This window comes from Cinclus cinclus, unplaced genomic scaffold, assembly GCF_963662255.1.
Source record: "Cinclus cinclus unplaced genomic scaffold, bCinCin1.1 SCAFFOLD_32, whole genome shotgun sequence".
Taxonomy (NCBI): Eukaryota; Metazoa; Chordata; class Aves; order Passeriformes; family Cinclidae; genus Cinclus; species Cinclus cinclus.
In genome coordinates, this window is record NW_026912098.1 from 531475 (window position 1) to 555709 (window position 24235).

Consider the following 24235-nt stretch of genomic DNA (forward strand, 5'->3'; position numbering starts at 1 on the left):
GAGGCCCTGGGTTTTAGAAGAGCCACTCCACCTGAGTATGCTCTGAACCCAACTGGGACGGATTCCATGGCAAGCATCCACAGAGGGCAAAGGAGACTGGAATGTTGCAAGGTTTCAACACCAGCTTCCTGAAAGCACAGCAATGCTCCATCCCTGCCCAGGTCAGGAAGAGGGCAGAACCAGAGACCATCAGGGCTTCTCAGGGAGCGTTGGGTGTGCCAAAGGACAAATGAAGCAGCAGCACAGTGCCCGAGACTCGGACGCGTGACCGTGCCAGTGTCCAGAGCGCTGTCAGGCAGTGCTGGGATCCTGAGTGCGGTTCTGGTCCCCACAAATGAGGAATCACAGCCCCTGCCCCAGACCCAGTCAGAAAGCCAAGCAAGTGAGACCAGAGGGAGGGCACCCTTCCAGTCTCTCTTGGGCATGGCTGCAAAACAGCCCCTGCTTCTTCTTCCTCCACCTGTGATTGGGGTGTGCTGATGGCAGAGCCAGCCAGGTTGTGCTCTGTGTGCCAAAGCCTGTTGAGAGCGGGAAGGAAAAGTGCTGCGTGCGGAGCAGAATCCTGTAAAGTGCTGGCAAGAGCATCCTGCAGGAGCAGAGCTCTGGTCTCTGGCCAGGAACAGCCTGGTTTTGCTGCCATGAACGCAGGCAGGACTCCAGGCAGGTGAAGAGGCAGCGGGCAGCTTGGGTTTGTAGAGGGCCTGGGGCTGCATATCTGAACCTCCACCTGGAAATACACTTGGGTGAATATGACCTAGAGCTGGAGTGCCTGTTCTGCAGCCCTCAGGGCTCTTGGCCAGCCCAGGGCATGTGCCACCTGCCAGGGACAGCTCTCAGCCTGCCTGGCAGCTCCCCATGGACTGTGGGCACAAGTTGGAGGTGGAAGGAGCCACCCCCATCAGGGCAGATTCCTCCTGCTCTGGAGATGCTGCTGCATGGCCAGGGCTGCTCTCAGCTCTCTCCTCAAGGCAAGGCAAAGGGGCTGTCAGGTGTGTCTGTGTCCCTGAGACACCTGCACTGTCCCACGGGGCATCAGCAGATGTGCCTCAGATCTGCCTCACAAAGTGCCTCCTCCTCAGCCTGCTCTGCCTACAGACAGCAGCAGCAGCACCTTGGCTTGCAGCACCTCAGTTTATCTGAGCTGCCCTTCAGGCCTGGCTGCCAGGGAGATGCCCCTGGGCAGTGCCCTGTGCTGGGAGGGGTCTGCAGGGCAGAGCTGAGCCCCCAGGGCTGGGCTGGGCTCTGGCAGCACTGGCAGGGACAAGTTTTGGATAGAGACAAACAGCTCCCAGTAGGAACAACTCCAGGCAGCAGAGAGCCAGACTAAAGCTGGATATCCCTCCATGTCCAGATGCACAAGGAAAGAGAGGATGTTTCAGAGAAAATGATTATTGAACTGGAGTCTTCAAAGAGTCCACTTTATTTCTAAAGAATGCTTATGTTCACGCTGAAATAGAGGAAGGTATAATCAGGAAATGGCACCTGTGTGGGACATTTAAGTCTGACTGCACTGGGGTACAGGGAGCTCTGTTTTCCCTCTGGGCTCCCTAGTGTTCAGACTGAGAGTGATGCTGAAGATGATGCAGTATCTCAGCAGCAAAAAACCAAACTTAAAAATAAAAATGTGTAGTGAGGTTTCCCCATAGGAAGATAAGTAGTTTTGACTGGATTCCAGAAATTATTCCATAGGATTGCATGAGAGATATGGCTCCAAGCTTGTCAAGAACTTCTTTGAACAGCCCACAATGCCCAGAGTGCAGAAATGTCCAACAGCAGCTCCATCAGGCACTTCCTCCTGCTGGCATTGGCAGACACGCGGCAGCTGCAGCTCCTGCACTTCTGCCTCTTCCTGGGCATCTCCCTGGCTGCCCTCCTGGCCAACGGCCTCATCATCAGCGCCGTAGCCTGCGGCCACCACCTGCACACCCCCATGTTCTTCTTCCTGCTCAACCTGGCCCTCACTGACCTGGGCTCCATCTGCACCACTGTCCCCAAAGCCATGCACAATTCCCTCTGGCACACCAACAACATCTCCTACTCTGCATGTGCTGCTCAGCTCTTTTTCTTTGTGTTCTTCTTGTCAGCAGAGCTGTCCCTCCTGACCATCATGTGCTACGACCGCTACGTGTCCATCTGCAAACCCCTGCACTACGGGACCCTCCTGGGCAGCAGAGCTTGTGCCCACATGGCAGCAGCTGCCTGGGCCAGTGCCTTTCTCAATGCTCTGCTGCACACAGCCAATACATTTTCCCTGCCCCTGTGCCAGGGCAATGCCCTGGGCCAGTTCTTCTGTGATATCCCTCAGATCCTCAAACTCTCCTGCTCACACTCCTACCTCAGGGAACTTGGGCTTCTTGCTGTTAGTGCCTGTTTGGTATTCGGCTGTTTTGTGTTCATTGTTTTCTCCTATGTGCGGATCTTCAGGTTTCATGCTGAGGATCCCCTCTGAGCAGGAACGGCACAAAGCCTTTTCCACCTGCCTCCCTCACCTGGCTGTGCTCTCCCTATTCCTCAGCACTGGGACATTTGCTCACCTAAAGACCCCTTCAATCTCATTCCCATCCCTGGATCTGTTCCTGTCAGATCTGTACTCAGTGGTGCCTCCAGCCCTGAACCCCCTCATCTACAGCCCGAGGAAACAGGAGCTCAAGGATGGTCTGAGAAAAATCATTGTTCATGCTTTCAGAAGCAAGAAACTCTCATTCTCCTTTCTAGCGCTTACAATGTTACTCATTAATGCCCACTCTGTGTCCTGTGTATTTTTTTTCTTCTGGCACATGTAATGTATTTTTGTGTATTTGTTAACAGGAAAACCTTTGTCTCTAACACTTTCATCTCAGTATTTGCATTTGTAGTGCAAATTTCAGACTATATAGTCCCAGAGCTGTATTATATATGTGGTTACACAAAATAAAGTACTCTGTATTGCCATGTTTGCCGTGACATCTTTCCTCCATGACTTCTCTGGAGCTACAGGGTCGGGGCGTCAAGGCAGAGCTGGGGAGAAGAAGGAACCCCAGTGCTGTTCACTGCCAGGGAGCCCCAAGGCTTCAGCTCCACAACCTCCTCGTTATGCAGCACACAGAGGGGGCACAGGGTGCAGGAGAGATGGCCGAGGGCTGGGCAGGGCTGGCAGGGCCAGAGGCACCCAGGCCTTTGTCCCCTGGGCTCGGGCAGGGCCTCTGCAGGCCCCGCAGAAGGAACTTTCCTGGCAGGGGCCGCACTTTGCTTCTGCCTCGGCCCTCCCTGAGGAGGCTGGCAGGGCTTGCAGGCTGATGCCATTTGTCCTTGCTGCCCCTGCCATCCCACTGCCCCAGCAACAGCCCCGAGCCACCCGTGAGGGACAGGCCCTGCTGTCCCAGGCCTGGGCTCAGCCTTGGCCTTTCTGCTTCCTCCAGCCAGCCCAGGCCTTGCTCAGCATTGCAGTTCCCTGCTCACAGCCTTTGGCTCCTGCAATCCTGCCCTCAAGGATCTGCTCTCCCCAGGCCCTGGGGAGCCTTGGGCACTCCCTGCCCTCACTCATGGCGGCCACTGATGCTCCAAGGCACTTGCAGTTTTGCTGCTGACTCCTGCAGCAGCTTCTTCAACCTTCTCTCAGTGCCTCAGGCTCCTGCCATCAGCCCCAAATCCCCAAATCTGGGCATCATTAAAATACACAAAGGCCTTGGGAGCTCTTTGTCTTCCTTCCATTGTCTTCAAGTCTCCAGGGCTTGTGCAGCTGCTTGCAGTCACTTTGGAGCTCTGTTAAGGAGGGGGATTTCAAAGTGCACCTCATGATTTTTGGTTTTAATCCAGGGCATATTATTTTTATTTTTCAGCTCATTGCATAGGAGATAGAAAAATGATAGATCACTCCCCAGGTGATGTTGATGCTGAATGTCTCCTTAGGAGATCTGGGCACAGAGAAGAATGATCCCTTTCAGGGCTGACCCTGTTTGGACAACCTGCTCCTCACCCCAACCTCACCGTGTCTGACATTGCTCATCTGGGACTGATATCCAGAAACATAAAAATTCCCTATAAATTTATTCTTATAATTACACTTTAATAAATAATAAAATTATAAATATTTTTTCTATATAAAAGGAAATATTATCTGTTTACCATTTAATAAATTTAAAATAATTAAATTTAATAAATGACATTATTTTTCTATTTCTAAAAATATTATTTTTGTTGCCTAATTTTCATATTTATATTAAAATCTATACATTTTTAGCAACCAGAGATATTACTGGTCATGGGTTCTAAGTAGCACAATTCCATTAATTATTGCCTCTTCTTTTCTCCCTCCTTATGCTAATTAGTCTTTTTTTCAGTCCTCTTCTAATCCTTTTTATCATTTTCACATTCAGAGTAAAAAAGGCCACTTGGGGATCCATGGAGACTTTTCTGGGGCACAGTTGGGGATGATTTGGGTCTGGGGAGGGAATTTAGAGAGAACTTGAGGGTCTGCAGGACACTTCAGGGAGCCGGGTGGGCACTGGGCAGGGCACTGAGGGATTCTGACGGACACCTCGGCGTCCGGGGGAGCTCTTGGGGGTCCAGGGGGGAAACTTGGAGGTCAGGGAGGGGAATGTGGAGCCCTTCGGGGTCCGGGCGGGCACTTGGGGGGCTCGAACGGGGCTCTCTGGGGCGCGGGCCATGATGGGAGTTGTAGGCGCGGGTAGAATACTGTTCAATGGAGCCGCGGAGCATCACGGGGGTTGAAGGCGCAGCTGCAATGTCTCTCTGTCGGGCGCGGTGCATGACGGGAGCTGTAGTCCCGGAAGTGTCTCGGACGGGGCATTTGGGGTCCGGGAAGGCTCCTGGGGGACACTTTTGAGTCCGAGCTGTGACTGGAGGTGCTCAGGGTGGAATGTGTACGGTTCGGGAGCATTTGGGGGGAGCTTGGGGAGGTCTAACGGGGCCCTTTAGGGCGCAGGATACGGCAGGAATTTTAAGCGGGAACCTGTGTTATGATGTGATGCGGGGCCGCGGGAGGTGACAGATGAATTCCTAGAAGTGATTGTAAGGGGAATCTATGGGGCTGGGAGCATTCAGGGAATCCGGAGCCGCTTTTGGGGGATTCTGAGAGGATGGAGAGGGGGCACTTCGGGATCCTGGAGAGTGTGGGGACGCTTATGGGACATGAGGGGAGGGGGCAGATAGCGGAGTTCTGTGGAGCGCGGGGCATGATGGACGTTGTAGTCCCAGCTCCAATGGGGCTCTATGGGGCCGCGGTGCATGATGGGAGTTAGAGGCAAAAGGGAAAGATGGCGCCGTCGCCAGGCACCGCCCCAGTCCCCGATCCCCGGCGCTGATTGGCTGCGGGCAGTGATGGGCGGGGGCGGGAGCAGCCCATTGAACCCCTCCAGTCCCTTCCCAGTACAGCCCAGTTCATCCCTAGGACAGTTCAATACAACCCCAGCACCTCTCCAGGCCCTCCCAATACACCTGAGTTCATTCCTACTCTCTCCCAGTTCTCCCCAGTGTCATCCCCACACTGTTCAGAGTGTCTCCAGTTTGTCTCAGTATACCCCAGTATCACTCAAAGTATTCAAACTTGGCTCCAGTATTGCCCTGTCTTAGTCCCGGTATGTCCCAGTGTGTCCCAGTGTGTTTCTGTGTCCGCCCACAGTCCATCCCAGTCCACCCAGATTCCCCCTCAGCATTCCCAATGCTCCCCAGTATGTCCCAGTCCTCCCCAGTACTTCCAAGGAAATTTGAGCTTCTCATGGTTTCCATGGCACCCAAACCCAGCAGTGGGGTCAGTGCAGTGTCCATGGCCACAGCCCCTGGCAGTGCCCAGTGCAGGTTGGGATGATGATCCACCCTCACAGCTGGCCCAGGGCAGCTCTGCAGTGGTTTTGGTGGCACCCTGGGCTGGCACACACCTGAGGAGTGTGTCTGTTTGCAGTGGGGGAAACTAGGAGTTTTGGATTGCTTCAAGAAAAAAGGGAAAACCCCTCTTTTCCAGACCTCCTGAGGCGTGACCAGGGATCGATATCGGTCACTGAATGCTGCAATCACCTCTGCTCTCTAGAGAACAGTAATAAAAGACACCATTTAAAATAGGAATATGGTTACGTTTCTTAGAAAATATTCTTGAAATATTTCTCCATAAGTAGAGTTGAAACTTTCCTCATTACTGCAGCAGACCAGTGGGAAATCAAGGCAGAGCTGTGGTTTGTTAGGAACCCTCTCAAGAACTCCGAGTCAGAATCAAAGTCCAAAGTTTCTTTTACTTTTAATGGATCCCACTGAGGGACACAACTGAGAAAGTGTGCCCAGGTTGCAGTCAGAGCAGCAAATTGGAGGCAGTGATGACAGGAGGGGACAAAGAGAAGCCAAGTCTTGGTGGCCTGGGGCACAGCAGGGTCTGTGCCACCAAGGGCTGTGAGCAGACACCTTGTCCTGAGCCACTGGGGCCTCCTGGCACAGCCCCAGCAAGGCTGGGCACTGTCAGCCCTTGTCCTGCCCTCAGCATCCCCCCACATGCCAGTGGCCTCAGGGATGTGCTGGGACCAGTCCCTGGGGAGCCTTGGTCAGGAATGGCCCTGGGGGCTCCTTCATGCTCCCAGGGACTGCAGGTTTTTCCATGGACTTTGGGTTTTGCTCTTGTCTTGGAGTCTCTGAGAACTTTGTGCAATCATGGCCTCCCATTCTCTGCTTTAATTAGTCTCTTGAGAGCCTTTGTCAGTAACAACACTCAGTGGGGCTCATGGGATCTTAAAGATACTTCAATTTTTGAGGTACTTTCCTTTGTCCTTTGTTCTTTAAGTCTGGGAGGTTTTTGTGCAATCATGGCCTCCAGTTCTCTCCTCCAAGGAGTCCATGAGGATCCTGTGTTGGGGATGGACCTCAGTGGCACCCATTAATGCTTTGAGACACTTTGGGTTTTTCTTCTGACTCTCACTCTTTGAAAGATAACTGCAATCTCCTGTCAGGCCCTGAGGTTCAAGGGCTCAGCACCAAATGCACCACGGGGCTCATTGGGATCAAAGAACTCCTGACAAACCACGGCTCTGCCTTGATTTCCCTCTGGTCTGTTGCAGTTCATCAAGAAGGTTTTCAAATCCACTTAGGGAGAAATATTTCAAAGAGCTTTTAAGAAATATCCATTCCTATTTTGAATGAATGGTTTTTAATACTGCTCTGTTTAGAGCAGAGTTGACTGCAGCACTCTGTGACTGATGTTGATCCAGGGTCTCTCCTCAGGAGCTCTGGCCTGCTCTGAGGAGCTGTGACTTGAGGTCTGACCCGGTGTGGACAACCTTGCTCCATATTCCCCAACTCCATCCTGTCTGTCCTCCCTTATCTGGGACCAGCTTTGCTTGCAGAACTGGCTGCACTCAGACAGAGACAGGATTTTCCTTTACTTTTTTTAGAAGAATCTAGAATTCCTAACTTTCTCCATTAAAAACAGAGTTACTCCTCAGGTGTGTGCCAGCCCAAGGTGCCACCAAGGAGGTTCCCCCTTCCCCAAGGCAGAAACCTGGAAAGAATGTTTGAGACCTTTGAACTCCTTGGTTCCCTGAGGCCTTGCAGTGTCACAAAGGTCCCTTGGTTCCATGAGGTTCATTGGTGTCACCATGGTCTCTCTCCTTGGTTCCATGAGGTTCATTGGTGTCACCATGGTCTCTCTCCCTGGTTCCATGAGGTTCATTGGTGTCACCATGGTCTGTCTCCCTGGTTCCAGGAGGTTCATTGGTGGCACCATGGTCTCTCTCCATGGTTCCAGGAGGTTCATTGGTGTCACCATGGTCTCTCTCCTTGGTTCCAGGAGGTTCAATGGTGTCACCATGGTCTCTCTCCTTGGTTCCAGGAGGTTCATTGGTGTCACCATGGTCTCTCTCCTTGGTTCTAGGAGCCATCACAATGTCACAACAGCCCCCTGGTTCCATGAGGTTCCTGCAGCAGGACTTCCCCTGTGGCACAGCAGAGCTCATCTGTTCTGTCCATCAGCTGGGCCATCACTCAGGGCATCTTCCCCCTCTCAGCAATTGCTGACATAACCCAGGCTGGACATCTGTCCTGTGCTGAGTTATCTCTGGTGCCAGGGAGGTGGAATTCCCAGCTGTCCATGAACATCCTGCCTTGAGAGCAGACTGAAGGGAGGGAGATAAGCCTTGAATTTCTGAGTGACACACACTTCACTGTACAAACTATAAAATATACACAAAACTTTCACCATACAAAGCTCTTCTGCATAATCTCTGGAAACAGGTAGGGCTTCACTCCCAAGTCTGAATGATGAATCTTTGTGGTTCCTTTTCTGGAAGCTGAGTGAAAGGGCTCCATGTGCACTCCCTCATCAGTTCAGTGGTAAGTTACATTGACTCCTGATCTCTGCTATTTCTTCACTAGCTGTAATATAGGTAACTTTATTGTGCCCTGGGTTTGTATCTACCTGTACTTCTTTGGTTTATCCTGGGCAGTAAGTAGTCCATTTAAAGTCTCTTGTCTGTTAATCTTGAGTCCATTCAGTAAATAATTAAATTTATAATAGACCTAAATTTACATTCTCAAGAACTTGTTAAGCAAAAAGTTGATTTTCAGGTATCCTGAAACAGAGCTACTACCAGAAACTGGAGCATGAGCCAGAACTTGTCTAAGCTTTCACTCAAATCAAAATATATTTCATTTCAAAACAAAAAGAGAGAAGATATTTTTTCATATTTATTATTTTCATATTTATATACTGATATCAGCAATTTCCAGTTCATATCGATCCCCCAGCACCTCCTCATGCATTCTGAGCAGATATGAAAATCAAGACCCTTTATGGCTGACAATCAATCACACTCTGTCCCTACCCCCACCCCACCATTTCCCTCATCCAAGCCCTGGCACTCAGAGCAGCCCAGTGCAAATCTGAGCTTCCTCCAGTCCAGGCTGTGCCTGCAGCTTTCAGCTCCTTGGCACCAAGTCCCAGCTGCTTTCCTTGGAGAAGGAGCTGCCCCAGACACAGAGGGATGTTCATTTGGGGTCAGCAAACAGAAGCCAAGGCAGGCCCAGCTCCATGGCAAACACAAGTGCAGCCCAAGGAGTGCTGGGCAATGGAGCCACATGCAGGGGTGTCCCCAGGGCTCAGGACTGGGGCCAGGGCAGTTCAATGTGTTCCTTGCTGATGTGGACCAGGCCATGGAGGGCACCCTGAGTCAGTGTCCAGGGGAGCCCAAGCTGGCTGGGAGTGTGGCTGTGCTGCAGGGCAGCAAGCTCTGCACAGGGATCTGGCCAGGCTGGAGCCATGGGCCCAGGACAATTGGATGAGCTTCAGCAAGGCCAAGGGCCGGCTCCTGCCCTGGGCTCACAACCACCCCAAATCCCTGGCCATGCCCTGCCCCTGATCCCCACAGCCTGTCCTGTTTCCTTCATGCCTGCATTGCCAGGGACTTTGTGGGACAAGGGAGCTCTGCTGTGCCTATGGAGGGAGGTGCAAGAGCCACCAGTGCAGTGGGCACCAGAGCTCCTCAGGTTTGTGTCCTTTGGGGGTCAGGAACTGCTGAGACTCAGAGGCACAGGAAGGTTTCTCTTCGTATGCCAAGATAAGAAGTGAATAAATGTTATAATTTAATAAACATCAGAATTCTTCCCTCACCTCTGTGCAATGTCAAAGCAGTATCCGATTTGTCCACCATGCATAAAGGATTTCCATTCAGAAACAGTTTTAGAAAAAGACATTATAAAGGGTGATTCTATTACTAATGAAAACACAACTCAGACTGATGAGAAATTATCAGAGTGCAACTGGAGAAGGAAATCTGGGAGAAATGGGAAGGCCATAGAACCATCTTGTCTAGTGAAAAGGTATCCTTAGACACGGCCATTTAAACAGGAGAGCGGGCAACACCCAAATGGAGAGGGACATGAAATAATAGACAGCATAGAAGTGACACAGGTAGAGGGGAAGGGCAGGATTTCTTCTCCTGTCATCAGTACACATCCAGGAAATTTCTGTTCTCTCCTGGTGGGAAGACATGGATATTTCTTCAAGTACTCAAATGCCCCAGCTAGTGAGATGTGCTCGTGCACCTTGCAAGTGTCAGGTTCCCTACACCCCCAGAGGGCTCCTGTCCCATAAAAATCTGCTCTGGCCCATTCCAAAATCGAGCGCAGCATTGTTCCAGGATCATCAGGGAGCTGAGGATGGAAGGGACCTCAGCAAGTCTGCAGCCCAAGCTGTCAGAAACTGGGTCAGACCAAGTGGTTTAAGGCCAGATGTGATCAGAATTTGATTATCCAAAAGAAGAGTGATAGGGCATTATCTGAGAACCTGTCTGAGCCCATGGGAACAAGAGTTTTCCACATGTCCTGTCTGATCTCCCCTCTTTCCCGTTCCACCCATTGTCTTTTATCTCCCCTCTGGCCCCCCGGTGAAGATCCTGGCTCTGTGTTCTCCATCAGCTCCTGGCTGGCACTGCCAGGCTGGGATGAGGAGCCCCTCAGCCTTCCCTGCTCCGGGCTGGACAAGCCCAGCTCCCTCAGCCTCTGCTCACAGCCAAAGGGCTCCAGCCCCACCTTGGAGGCCCTTCCCTCACCCTGCTCCAGCTGCCAGACATCTTTCCTGCCCTGGGCAACCCAAACCAGGCCCCAGTGCCCTGGATAATCCACGTCCTTGATGTCCTGGTCCCACAGCCCTGGGTGCTCCTGCCCTGCCTCGCTGCCAGGGCACACGGCTGCCTCCTGCCCAGCTCCTGCCCACCAGGAGTTTTCTGACAGGGCCTGGTGGATACAGGGAGGGCTGGGGATGTTGTCTACTTGAACTTTAGCCTTTGACACCATATCCCACAGCATTCCCTGGAAAAGCTGAAGCCTGTGGCTTGGAGCGGTTCACCCCTCCCTGGGCTAAGAACTGGATGGACATCGGGGCCCAGAGAGTGGTGGGGAATGGTGCCACATGCAGCGTGTGTGCAGTGGTGTCCTGCAGGGATCAGTGTGGGCCCAGTCCTGTTTAACATCTTTATTGATGATGTGGAGAAGGGAGCACAGTGCACCATCAGCAAATGTGCAGATGGCACCAAGCTGGGTGTGAGTGTGGATGTGCTGGAGGGTAGGAGAGCTCTGCAGAGGGACCTGGACAGGCTGGATCCAGGGCCCAAATCCAACAGGGTGAGGTTTAACAAGACCAAGAGCTGGGTCCTGCACCTTGACCACAACAACCCCTGCAGTGCTCCAGGCTGGGGACAGAGTGGCTGGAGAGGGGCCAGGCAGAAAGGGACCTGGGGGCAGTGATGGACAGCAGGGTGGACATGAGCCAGCAGTGTGCCCAGGTGGGCAATGGCACCTGGCCTGTGTTATAAGTGAGTTAGAGGAATTGATAGAAATAAATTTGATTAGATTTAGTATGATTTATTGAGTAAGTTATAGGAACTAAAAGAGTGTTGGGTGGTTGGGGAGTTTTTGTTTTATTAACAGTGTATGATTTTTTATTTGATAGTTTTGATTTATTTATTTTTAATTTTTTGTGTCATGTATCTTTTTTGTTGTGTTTTGTGTATGTGTGGTGTGATGTGTTTTTAGAGGTTTTTTTTGTTTTCTAGTCGTTGTGAGGATGAAGGGTTTTTTGTTTGTTTGTTTTGATGAATTTTTATATATTTCTTATGTAATTTTTAGGATTTTTATTTTTTTTTTATTTTATTGGATGGTTGTAGTTAGATTTAATGTTTGTAGCTAGGTTTTATGTTTGTAGTTGGATTTTGGGTAATGTATATTTTGTTGGGTTTTTTTGTTAATTAGTTTGGTGAATAAATATTGATTGCATTTTGTTTTATTATTTTTTATTTTGTTTATTGAACTGTTGTAATTTTTCATGATCTAGAATTCGAGTTTTAGTTAAGATTGGGGGTTTTTTGTTGGTTTATATTTAGTTTGGATGAGTATTAAATGGGTAGTTTTTAGGTGGATTTTTATAATAGTAATTATTTTGTTAAGAATATATGCTTTAAATGATAATTTTAAATTAGTACTATTATTAGTTTGGTAAGAGATGTTAAGAGGGTGGTAAGTTATGGGGAATGGTTAAACTATGATTTATATTAATTTTGTTGGGGGTTTCTTGTGATTTGTTTTTTTTAATTTTTTTATTGTCGTTTTGTTATGGTATTTTGTGTAATTTTGGTATGATTTGTATATATATAGGATTTTTTTAAGAGTATTGTAAAGGTTTTTTTTTGTTGTTGTAAAAATATTAATGGATGAGGAATGGTGTGGCCATCAGGAGCCGAGCTGCTGTGCCACCCCTGACCTGCCCCCACCTCTGCACACAGATATTGCTGCTGCAGCTCTAGAGAAGGGAGCAGAAGGACTCTCCAAAGAAATGAGATCTCCAGTAAAAACAGTTTTGGGAGATCCTTTAGTTAATTTAAAGCTACAGAGAACAGAGCCCGTCCTGGACAGAGTCTGGGGCCAGAGCAAAGGTGGAGAGACAAAAAAATATCACAAATATGGGCATGATTTTGTGCACAAATTATTAGACTAAAAGGAAAAAACTTTCGGCAATGAAGGAAAAGAAAGAATTCTCAAAAATTATTTATATTACAAGTGACTAGGAGAAAATGGCAACTCACAGAAATTGGCAAAGTTCACAGTTTCTGAAACCATCCAGTCATCAGTGTCCACAGTGCAGCCTTGAGCTCCTGGTTCCTCAGGCTGTAGATGAGGTGGTTCAGGGCTGGAGGCACCACTGAGTACAGAACTGACAGGGACAGATCCAGGGATGGGGACGAGATGGAGGGGGGCTTCAGGTAGGCAAAAACCCCAGTGCTAATAAACAGGGAAACTACGGCCAGGTGAGGGAGGCAGGTGGAAAAGGCTTTGTGCCTTCCCTGCTCAGAGGGGATCCTCAGCACAGCCCTGAAGATCTGCACATAGGAGAAAACAATGAACACAAAACAGCCAAAGAAAGGAAAAGCACTAACAGCAAGGAGCCCAAGTTCCCTGAGGTAGGATTTGGAGCAGGAGAGTTTGAGGATCTGGGGGATTTCACAGAAGAACTGGCCCAGGGCATTGCCCTGGCACAGCGGCAGGGAAAATGTATTGGCTGTGTGCAGCAGAGCATTGAGAAAGGCACTGGCCCAGGCAGCTGCTGCCATGTGGGCACAAGCTCTGCTGCCCAGGAGGGTCCCGTAGTGCAGGGGTTTGCAGATGGACACGTAGCGGTCGTAGCTCATGATGGTCAGGAGGGAAAACTCTGTTCCAATGAAGAAGACCAGCAGAAACACCTGAGCAGCACATGCAGAGTAGGAGATGTTGTTGGTGTGCCAGAGGGAATTGTGCATGGCTTTGGGGACAGTGGTGCAGATGGAGCCCAGGTCAGTGAGGGCCAGGTTGAGCAGGAAGAAGAACATGGGGGTGTGCAGGTGGTGGCCGCAGGCTACGGCGCTGATGATGAGGCCGTTGGCCAGGAGGGCAGCCAGGGAGATGCCCAGGAAGAGGCAGAAGTGCAGGAGCTGCAGCTGCCGCGTGTCTGCCAATGCCAGCAGGAGGAAGTGCCTGATGGAGCTGCTGTTGGACATTTACTGTGTCTTGGCGTGGGGACCTGTAAAAAAAAAATAAAAAGAAATCATGGAATAGTTTGGTTTGGAGATGACTTGAAATATCCCAGCCCAGCTTGGTGTCACTTTCCCCCCACTGCCTGCCCAGGGCTCTGCTGCCTGGAGCTCTCCCTGCCAGCTGCTGCTTCCCTGTGCCCAGGGCTGGGCCCTGCCAGTGCTGCCAGAGCCCAGCCCAGCCCTGGGGGCTCAGCTCTGCCCTGCAGACCCCTCCCAGCACAGGGCACTGCCAGGGCCAGCTCTGCCTCTGCAGGCTCTGATGGCAAAATCAGAGCAACCCTGAGGATGCTGGAAAAGTCACACTGAGGGTGCCTGTAAGGGGCCCTGTGCTGATTTCTGTCACTGTCTGGTTTATTCTGACCTGAGAGAAAACCTTTTCATCTTTGTCAACCTCATCTGAAACATGAATATCAATGTGCAGTGTTCCATCTTGGCAACCCTGAGCAGTAGATTATAAAATCAGGATTTTCTCTTTTATGCAGCCCCTGACTTGCTGTGCTCCCTTTATAATTTATTTGGAAATGTTCTGTAGTTAAATGTCGTGCTGGGAGCAGTCCTGATCAATGCACCATCCTCACCGCACAAGGAGAACACTTCCAAGTCTCACCAGCTGTCTCCCTCCACCCAGACCTTGTCCCCCAGTGCTGGCAGCAGCTCCCAGGGCTGGCTGAGAGCTGTCCCTGGCAGGCAGCAGAGTCCCTGCCCAGCACAGCACCCTGGGCTGCAGGACCCTGCTCTGCAGGACAGCCCTGGGCACCCCTGGCTGCTCTACAGGAGAGAGAATCAGAGAATGTACTCACAGAGTCTGTGGGCGTTGGGATGTTCCAGCTTTAGGAGATCACTGCAGGAGCTGCAGCTGCATTGTCCTGCAGCCAGAGGCTTCCTGTGTCCAGGGCTGGGAGTGATTCTGCCCCAGGCACTTGTGAGCATCTTCCCAGCCCTGACTGATTGAAGCTCTCTGTGCCTCTGTGCTGTGCCTGGGGTGGCTGCAGGCAGTGCCCTCAGCCCTGCTGGGCTGGGAGAAGAGCTGCTCATCAAAAGAAATGGGTTTTTAAAGCTCTTCCTGGTTGCCAGGATTGTCCTCTATGCCAGGATCCCAGCCCAGCTCAGCAGCACAGACACAGCACAAGGACTTTAATGAGCCTCTAGTGGATTTGGTGCTGTTTACATCAGACTTAGTCCCTCAGAGAGTGTGTTCAAAAAACTTGTCAAGAACTCAATCTCACATTGAAACTTCAAAATATCTTAAACTTTAAATAGATCCCACTGAGGGACAAGACTGAGAAAGTCTCCCCACGTTCCAGTTAGAGAAGAACATTGGAGGCATTGATGACAATTGAGGACAAACAAGGGGAAGGTGTCTGTGATGCTGAGCAAACCTGGATGTGTCTCAGCAATGCCAAGGGCCAAGGGCTGAGCCCCAGCCCCTGGCAAGGCAGATCCTGTCCCTCCCTCCTTGCTCAGGGCTCTTCCCGGGGCACTGGGCTCTGGGGATGTGCAATGCCAAGGGCAGCACCATGGGGCGGCCCCTGCCAGGCTGCTGAGCAGGGACAAGGAGGCAATGAGGCCCCAGCACAGCAAGGCTCACTTGTCCCCTGCTGGCCAAGGGCCCAGGGCCAGCAGCCATGGCCAAAGTGCTGCAGCACTTGGCTCTGGCAGGGCCTTTCAGCTGCTGCCCATCCCTGTGCCCTCTGCAGCCCAGGCTGTCCTACGGTGTCCATGCCCTGCCCCTCTGTCCCTGCAGGCTGTCCTCATCCCCCAGCTGCCCCACCTGGCTGGCCCCTTCCTTTGCTGACAGCTCTGTGTCCTGCCTGCCTCTGCCTGCACACACAAAGCCTTGGGCTGCTCCAGACTCCTTCTGGATGCCAGGTTTCACTACAGCCCTGCCCTGCGAGTGAAATTTCTTTAACCTTGGGTCCAGTCTGGACCATCCCAGCTGCTCTTGGCATCAATTCTTTCTTTTTTTCTCAGGCTGTTTTCAACTATGTCCAAAGGATCCCCTATCTATGAAACCTCCCTTCAATCCCTCCCTGGGCTCTCTTCTGTCCTCAGTCTCCACTCCACTGAACACAGAGCTCCTTTGTCCTTATACATTGGTCATGTTCTTGCAGCGTCCAGACCCAAACTTGGGAGATTCACAGAATTCTTAGAATTCACAAAACTCACAGAATGAGTGGGTTGGAAGAGACCTTCAAGAACATCAAATCCTACCCATGCCCTAACACCTCAACTTGACCATAGTCACAAGTTCCATATTCAGACTTTTTTTTTATCATCCATGGGTGTTGACTCCACCACCTCTCCAGGCAGACCATTCCAGTACTTTTATTGCTCTTTCCGTGAAAAACTCTTTTCCTAGTATCCAGCCAATTGTTCCCTTTAAACAATTTGAGGCTGTGTCCTCTCATTCTGTCAGTTGCTGCCTGGTGATCTCTGGGCCCTCTCCAAGGTGTTGGCAAATGAAAATATTCTGCTCATAGTCTAAGGAAATCACCAGAGAACAAGACAGCCAAACCTGTCCGTCCTGGCTACTTTTGTCTAGTCCCAGTTCTTGGACAGATGTAATTTTGGAGGTGGAATCCAGATTTGGGCATTGGCAGCTTGGTAAGGAGGGCAGTTCTTTTCCACTGGAAGGAAAGCACTGAGTCCCAGTGTGTGGTGGTAGATGGGAGACAGCCCTCAGGAGGCCTGGGCTAGCCTGGGCTGTCTGTCCTGGCAGATTTTGGCTGGGAGCAACCCTTGTATATGAAGAACTTCTCATGGAGATTGCCAATTCCAGCCCTGGGCACCTGGAAAAGGGGATGGTTCTGCTCCACAGGAAGGAAAGCCCAGAGCCCCAGTGTTCCAGGGGCTGATGAGAGGCAGCCCATGACAGGCCAGGATCAGCTGGACTGTGCAGGTGGCCCCCAGGAGGCCAAACCATCCCCACCCATTCCATGTCCATTCCTTTACAAATCCATTTCTTACAAATATCAATCACACAATGCTGCAATCATGTCAGCTCTAGAGAGAACAGTAATAAAACACACACTTAAAATAGGGATGGAGATTTCTGAGAATCTCTTTGACACATTTCTCCATAGCTGGAGTTGAAATCCTTCCCGATGAATGGCACCACACCAGAGGGAAATCAAGACAGAACCATGGTTTCATAGGAAACCGCTCAAAAATTCAGTCATAGTCAAACTCCAAAGTCTCTGATACTGTTCATGGGTCCCACTGAGGGTCACAACTGAGAAAGTGTCTTCAGGTTCCAGTCAGAGCAGGAAATTGGATGCAGAAATATCAAGTTGTGTGGGAAATGCAGGCATGGAGAGCTCTCAGGGCCTTGTTCATACAGGCTGAGAGATAGAGATGGATCCAAGGTTTGACCTAAGACCTTGGAGTAAGCTTGAAGTACTAGAGTGCTGAAAGTAAAATAGACATGAATCAAGAATATAAGTTTGCAATTTAAGCAGAAATATGTTTTAAGCAAACAGATATGTATTATGTAAGCAAAGCACTATGTTAAGTGAGATCTTAAAAGATTTTCAAGTTTAGCAGTAGAAGCTGTAATAAAGGTAGCTAGAAGTTTAAGGTGTATCAGTATGCGTGTGTGAAGTGTTATATGATTGGTTGAAAAATGATGCGTTGCAGCAGAGCCATGGGAAGCAAAGCAAATAATGACTGGTGTAAAAAGACAGTAGCAAAGTTCCTAGAAGTATTGGATTGGCTAAAAGCTTACATAAGTCATTATAACTAAGAATGAAGCAGCTCCTGATATTATGGCATTGGAGCTAAGACTTTTTATGTCTCAGCCTTCTTTGAGACTGCTGCCACGAGGCAATAAACCATGTTTTGCAATGTCTCTCTCTTGCCCCATCATTTATAGTAATCATCTCCTGCTAGGGATTATTTGTCCATCAGATGTGCTGATTGAAATCCATAAGGATTTCAAGACACTAAATCTACCCCATTAAAATCAATAGGGATTTAGGGACACCAAATGTACCCAATTCAAGTCAATGGGATTTAGGGACACCAAGTCTATCCATTAAAGTCAATGGGGATTTTGCCAAAACTTGGTGCTAAAATGGGTAAATTTGGGAGACATCTTGGTCTGAATTCTGTGAATTTCTGCTCCAGGTTGACAGTGCTGATGCTTTGGAAGTTGTGGATGAATTCCTGGAAGCCAATCCCAAATGCCTGATGCCACACCTGTGGCCCATGCTGGAGCTGTTCCTCCAGGTAAGTGGGAAAATTTCCATTTTCAGCCTAAAGTGTGGGAATTGCTATCAGAAAATTGGGGTTTTTAGCAGCAAATATTTTGGGACATCAAGTCTGCCATTTGAGGTGAATGAAGATTGAACAACATCATGTCTACCCCACTGAAATAAAGGACTGTCAGGACACCTGGTCTACCACATTGAAGTCAATAGGAATGTAGAGAGACCAGGTCTACCTATTAAAGTCAATAGGGATTTAGGGAAGCCAGGTCTACCCAGAAAAAGCAATGAGGATTTTGGGATACCTGTTTTAGGAGGCCACAGGGTTTTTCTGTGATCCAGGTGTCCAAGGGGTACCCAGATGTATCCAGGTGATTTTTGGGGGGATCCAGGAGATTTTTGATGCCCCTAGGTGTCCCGACTCACCTTGATGGGCTGGGAAAAGATCACAGCCACCACTGCATTGTGGCAGTTGATGTGGACACAGATGACCCTTGGTGTTGGGGGCCTGTCAGAGGGCACCCTAACATTCTGCGGGTCCCCCAAAACTCCAGGTGAAGGCCTCTGGGGTGGGAGGGAGCCCCGAGTTACCTCGGGAGAGGATGCAGTGCAGGTACACTCAGGTGCTTTGTTCTGTGGGGTCGGTGAAGACGGCGTTCTGCACCAGCTCCAGCTCTCGCAGGGGCAAAGGGGGCACCCCAAAATCTCAGGGGGGAAGCGAGGTCAACCAAATTCATGTGCGTAAAACCTCTGTAAACCACAAAGGAAGTTCTGGGTATGTATTTTATATAGTGCTGAGGTGCATGTGGGATATCTGCTCCAAAAATGCGCACACCTTCAGTGACCTGTGCCTCTCCTTTTATTCTCTACACATTAGGATTGAACAGTTGTCCTGGTTTGAAAGACAGGTGTTTGCTAAGGAAAGCAGAAGCTTCCCTTTGGACTGAAAAAAAAAAAAGTGATTCTTCCGATTATTATAATTTTGGAATTAAGAGAGAGCTCTCAGGCAAAGATATGGGGGTAGGAATAACAGTTCTTTACTAGTATCTCTAACAAGACAAACAAGAACAACAACAGCTATGAAATTACCCACAAACAGAACAGTAACTCAGTCCCAGTGTTTTTTGGCTGCAGGCACCTTTTCCCTGAGCTGCAGTTCCCGGTGCTGGGGGCGGGCAGGTCCCACAGAGCCGCAGGAGGGCTGGGGGTGATGGCAGCGCTGTCCCAGGGGGAGAGAGAGATGGAGAGAGAGCTCTCCGCTCAGGGTGTGGGTCCCGGTGCTCAGCAGAGTGCTGGATGGTGGTAGTTCACAGCGAGAAGACAGCAGGGCAGGGTCCGATAGTGGTTTCCCGACGCTGGGATGGCAGGGATGGGACACCGGCGGCGATCGTCCTTCTCGTCCGAACTCCGCGGGGGAAATGGGCCGAGGCCCAGCCTTCCGCTTCCTCTTCTGGCTGTTTGAATCTCGCGGGGTTTCCCTCTTCTCTCTCCTCCCCTTGTCACCAGGGCCCAGTCAACAGGTACCTTAGCATGACAATGGGGAAAATTGCACAGAGGGAAAAAGGGAGAGAACCAACCCCCAACATTATCCACCCCGAATTTTCCCCTACCATCATGCTAAATCAAATTAAAATCTTCAAATTATAGACATCCATACATTTACAGATACAGGCACAGTATTGTAGGTAGTTCACCCTAAAACAAGGTCTCCTTGGGGTATGCATCGGGTCTATCCATCCCTTTGCATCACTGACCAGGTACAACCTGGCCCTTGAGCAAAAACCACCCCACAAATTGGATTATCTTTGCTGGAGGCAGGGTTCACCCAAACAGTTTTTCCTAGCATACCTCTCATATGCACCACTGGAACCTTGTCCCCATCTGGTGTTCTCAAGGGCTCAGACTGGGCAGGGCCTGCTCGATTAGTGGAACCTCGGGTGTTCACTAACCATGTGGCCTTTGGTAGATTAATCTCCCAGTTTTTGAAAGTCCCCCCACCCAGTGCCTTCAAGGTGGTTTTAAGCAGCCCATTGCACCGTTCCACTTTCCCAGCCGCTGGTGCGTGATAAGGAATGTGGTACACCCACTCGATGCCGTGTTCTCTGGCCCAGGTGTTTATGAGGCTGTTCTTGAAATGAGTCCCATTGTCTGACTCAATTCTCTCAGGGGTACCATGTCTCCAAAGGACTTGTTTTTCCAGGCCCAGGATGGTGTTGCGGGCAGTGGCATGAGGCACAGGGTAGGTCTCCAACCATCCAGTGCTGGCTTCCACCATGGTCAGCACGTAGCGCTTGCCTTGGCGTGTCTGAGGCAGTGTGATGTAGTCAATCTGCCAGGCCTCCCCATACTTCTATTTGGACCACCGCCCCCCATACCAGAGGGGCTTCACTCGCTTGGCTTGCTTGATGGCAGCACACGTCTCACAGTCATGGATAACCTGGGAAATGCTGTCCATGGTGAGATCCACCCCTCGGTCTCGTGCCCACTTATAGGTAGCATCTCTGCCTTGGTGACCTGAGGCATCGTGGGCCCATCGAGCCAGGAACAACTCTCCCTTGTGTTGCCAGTCTAAGTCTATCTGTGACACCTCTATCCTTGCAGCCTGATCTACTTGCTCATTGTGTTGGTGCTCCTCATTAGCCCGACTCTTGGGGACATGGGCATCTACATGACGGACCTTTACGGGTAGCTTCTCTACCCGACTGGCAATGTCTTTCCACTCATCAGCAGCCCAGTTTGGTTTTCCCCTATGTTGCCAGTTAGCTTTTTTCCATCTTTCCAGCCAGCCCCACAGAGCATTGGCTACCATCCATGAATCAGTGTAAAGGTAAAGCTTTGGCCACTTCTCTCTTTCAGCAATGTCCAGGGCCAGCTGAACGGCTTTGAGTTCAGCAAGTTGACTTGATCCACCTTCTCCTTCAGTAGCTTGTGCAACCTGTCGTGTGGGGCTCCATACGGCTGCTTTCCACTTCTGGTTCATCCCCACGATGTGAAAAGAGCGTAGCGAGTTTCATCTGCTGGCAGTTGGTTGTATGGCGGGGCTTCATCAGCCCGGGTCACTTGTTCTTGCTCCTCTTCATCGGCAAGACCAAAATTTTCACCTTCTGGCCAGTTTGTAATTGTTTCCAAAATCCCAGGGCTATTTGGGTTTCCGATACGGGCGCGCTGTGTGATGAGGGCGATCCACTTGCTCCATGTGGCATCGGTGGCATGGTGGGTAGAGGGGACCTTCCCTTTAAACATCCACCCCAGCACTGGTAGTCGGGGTGCCAGGAGGAGCTGTGCTTCTGTGCCAATCACCTCTGAGGCAGCTTGAACTCCTTCATAAGCAGCCAAGCTACCCTTGCATATATACAGAAATTAGGAGGCAGAATCCCAGTGTTGGCCATGAATGCCTGTGCTTGAAAGATCTTTTTATCATGGGAAGAAAATATCCAGGGACTGCCGCCGGGGTACGCAGGGCTTGGCACAGGCCTAGAAGGCAACGGAAAATCAGACATGGGGACAAATGGCCCCAGGGCTTCAGTGACAGCAGCAGCAGCAGCAGCAGTGACAGAAGCGATTTTGTTGACCCTCTGGCTCTCCTCTCCCTCTCCCGCAGTCCCACAGCCTCTCTCGGTCTCTCTTTCCCTGGGTCCCCCTCCTCTCCCAGTCTCCATCTCCCAGTTCCGAGCCGGGCCATGCCCTCGGGCTGCCCTGGCCCCAGGGGGGGCTTTCCCATCTCCATCCCCGTCCCCATCCATCCCGGCACGGTCTCACCTCCACCCGGCTCTGGCTGTACTGGCGGTGGTGCTGCTGGATGGACATCAGTGCGTGGAGCGGCATCGCCTCCCTTTGGCTCCGCCTGTCCCGACACCGGCCCCGGACCCGGCCCCGGCCCCAACATGGGCCCCGACCCCAACCCCGGCCCCTGGCCCTGGCCCCAAGGTGTGCCCTGGCCACGGTCCTGGTCTTGGTCCTGGCTCCTGCCAGGCCCGTGGAGCACACACACGGCACGGCTGCTCCTGCTGCCTGTGTTGCGGTTTCCCAGGCCCGAGCTCCACCGCTCGGCAGCGCGGTCGCTGGCCCTGAGCCTCTGCTGTCCCGTTCCAAAGAGCGAACACCTGGGGCTGCCCGGCCCGGGGCGGCTGAGGGGTGCTCAGGGCTCATGTCTGGCCCCGGGCCGAGCGCTGACAGCCGCGTCTCGCTGGCAGGGGAGGCGCAGCACGGCACGAAGGAGCGGTACCAGCTCGGTTTGCTGCTGGGGTGTGGCGGCTTTGGCAGCGCCTGGGCGGTGACTCGGCTCTCGGACGGTGCCCCGGTGAGTGGTGGGATCAGTGGCAGGCAGAAGAGGAGGAGGCAGGAGGAGGAGGAGGAGCTCAGCCTGCTGCTGCCCTTGGCATGCAGGTGGCCATCAAAAGGGTGCCATGGAACCACGTCCAGCACTGGGGCAAGCTGGTGAGTGAGCGGGGACCAGCGGGAGAAGCCGGGGCGTGCTGGGATGGGACGAGTCGAGACCCGGAAGGGTGGAAGCCACGCCAGGAGCCTGGAGGGAGAGTGGGTGTGGGGCCAGCAGAGCATCCCGTGCTGGGGGAGAGCTTCCCAAGCTCTGGCACAGCATCAGTCCCGGTGACGGCATCGTGGTCCTCCTGCAGCCCAATGGCACCAGCGCACCACTGGAGATCATGCTGCTGGACAAGGTGTCCACAGGCTTCCCTGGAGTTCTCCAGCTGCTGGAGTGGCTTGAGCTCCCCAACAACATCCTGATGGTTCTGGAGCACCTGGAGCGGTGTCAGGACCTCCGTCATTTCATTTGGTCACAGGGGTTCCTGTCAGAGGAGGTGGCACAGGAGCTGTTCTGCCAGGTGCTGGAGGCCGTGCAGCACTGCACCAGCTGTGGGGTCCTGCACAGGGACATCAAACCGGAGAACATCCTGCATGACCTGGCCACCTGGCAGGCAAAATTGACTGACTTTGGCTGTGGCACCTACCTGCAGGACACAGCCTACACTCACTTTACAGGTGAGCCCACACAGGGCTGTGTTCCCGGTCCCGGCATCTCCTGGCCCAACATCTCAGGGCCCAGCCTGGCTGTGGCAGCAGGGACTCTCCTTTTTGCTGCCAGTCATGGCACTGAGTCTTCATCTGAGTTGCTTTTGACTGGGGGTGGGTGGGGGGCCAGCTTCCAGCCCTGCTGGCAGCTTTTGCCAGCCACTGTGTCCAGGACTGGGGCTGGGGCAGCCAGCCAGACAAAAACACCCGTGGGTGGGGGTAGTGGGTTGTGGGGGGGGGGTCCAAATCTGTGCAGCAGCTGTTTTGGTGGGCAGGTGAGAAAGGGCTTGCACTACTGTGCTCACATTGCTTGCCTTGTCCTCATAATGTCTTTTGGGGCAATGCAGGCAGGAAGGATGAAGACATGGATTTTCCCCACTACGGAGTGGGTTTTTCCTTGTCATGGTCAGGCCTTGCCAGGGCTTCTGCTGCACTCTTCCAGCACCAGTGGCTCCTTTTCCAAGCCCAAGTTTGAACACAAGTCCCAGGTGCTGGCCAGAGGCAAGGGGTCACACCATGTGCCACTGGTGCAGCCCTAGCATGCCCAAGGATTCTGGGGCCAGGCTCTGGGAGCAGCAGCATCCCCCTGATGAACTCCATCTGTATTCCAGAGGAACACCGTCCTACAGCCCCCAGAATGGACCCACTTTGGCTGGTACTATGGCAAGCCAGCTACCCTCTGGTCCCTGGGCATCCTGCTGCACCAGATGGTCTGTGGGGAGCACCCTTTCAGGAGAGGCCAAAACATCAGCTGGAACCATCAGCTCTCGCTGCCACAACAGGTCTCTCAAGGTGAATCCTCATCTCTGGGCACAGGGGGAATACCAGTGCTGGGAGACAGCAGTGGGCTCGTCAGCATCCCGCTCTTGCAGCTGCTGAGGAGGTGGCACATGTCCTGCTCTCCTGCTCTCCTCCAAAACAAAGAACTGATGGGAAGGTTTAGGCCCAGCTCTGAGCACATGCAGCACAGCCTGAGCATGAGAACAGTGGGGCAAAGCAGACTGGAGCCTCCTCCAACTGACCGGTGATTTCTGCTTTCTCTGTCCAGAGGGCCAAGATCTGATCAGATGGTGCTTATCCATGCTCCACATGGAAAGGCCCTCATTAGAAGACCTGTTTTGTGACCCTTGGATGCAGCAAATTCACCTGCCATAGAAGAAGGGAGAGAGCCACAGGCACACTTGGATGCAGGGCTCTGGTAAGTTCCAGTTGCACACAGGCCTTGGCAATCAGAAGCAAAGAAGCCCAGACTTTTTTGTCCTGCCTGTGTCACTGTACAGGGGTCATCAGGTGGGAACACACAGACCTTGAGCTGCTCTGCCCAGCACTGGTGGCCACCATCTGAGCTGCTTTGGCTTGTCCTGGTTCACTGACAGCTGGGGCCTGGGCAGAACACTGAGAGCCTGGTCTCACCCCAGGGAAGGAGAAGGAGCCCCTGGAGAAGCTGTAGCAGGTGGGGCTGCT

The 24235-nt window shown here is 51.8% G+C and overlaps 2 protein-coding genes across 2 annotated transcripts; one reads left to right on the forward strand and one right to left on the reverse strand.

The window, feature by feature from the left end:
* Nucleotides 1-10873: 10873 nt before the first annotated feature.
* LOC134057380 (olfactory receptor 14J1-like) lies at nt 10874-13118 on the reverse strand (the record flags this gene model as incomplete). The annotated part of the gene is made up of 1 exon (XM_062514368.1): nt 10874-13118. A coding segment is annotated over one exon (552 nt), but the record flags the coding sequence as incomplete, so codon positions are not given.
* Nucleotides 13119-17122: 4004 nt separating this feature from the next.
* On the forward strand, nt 17123-23926 carry LOC134057253 (serine/threonine-protein kinase pim-2-like). Its single transcript, XM_062514250.1, has 8 exons — nt 17123-17128; nt 17661-17762; nt 18295-18477; nt 21342-22040; nt 22127-22177; nt 22375-22761; nt 23401-23563; nt 23820-23926. The coding sequence occupies exons 1-8, from the start codon at nt 17123-17125 to the stop codon at nt 23924-23926; spliced, it is 1698 nt and encodes a 565-aa protein (XP_062370234.1).
* The last annotated feature ends 309 nt before the right edge of the window (nt 23927-24235 follow it).

Bases quoted from the DNA above. Each gene is read 5' to 3' on its own strand.
- LOC134057253 (XM_062514250.1), top strand. The intron at 22,041-22,126 runs GTGAGTGGTGGG...CTTGGCATGCAG, and splicing joins GGCTCTCGGACGGTGCCCCG to GTGGCCATCAAAAGGGTGCC. The intron at 23,564-23,819 runs GTGAATCCTCAT...TTCTCTGTCCAG, and splicing joins GCCACAACAGGTCTCTCAAG to AGGGCCAAGATCTGATCAGA.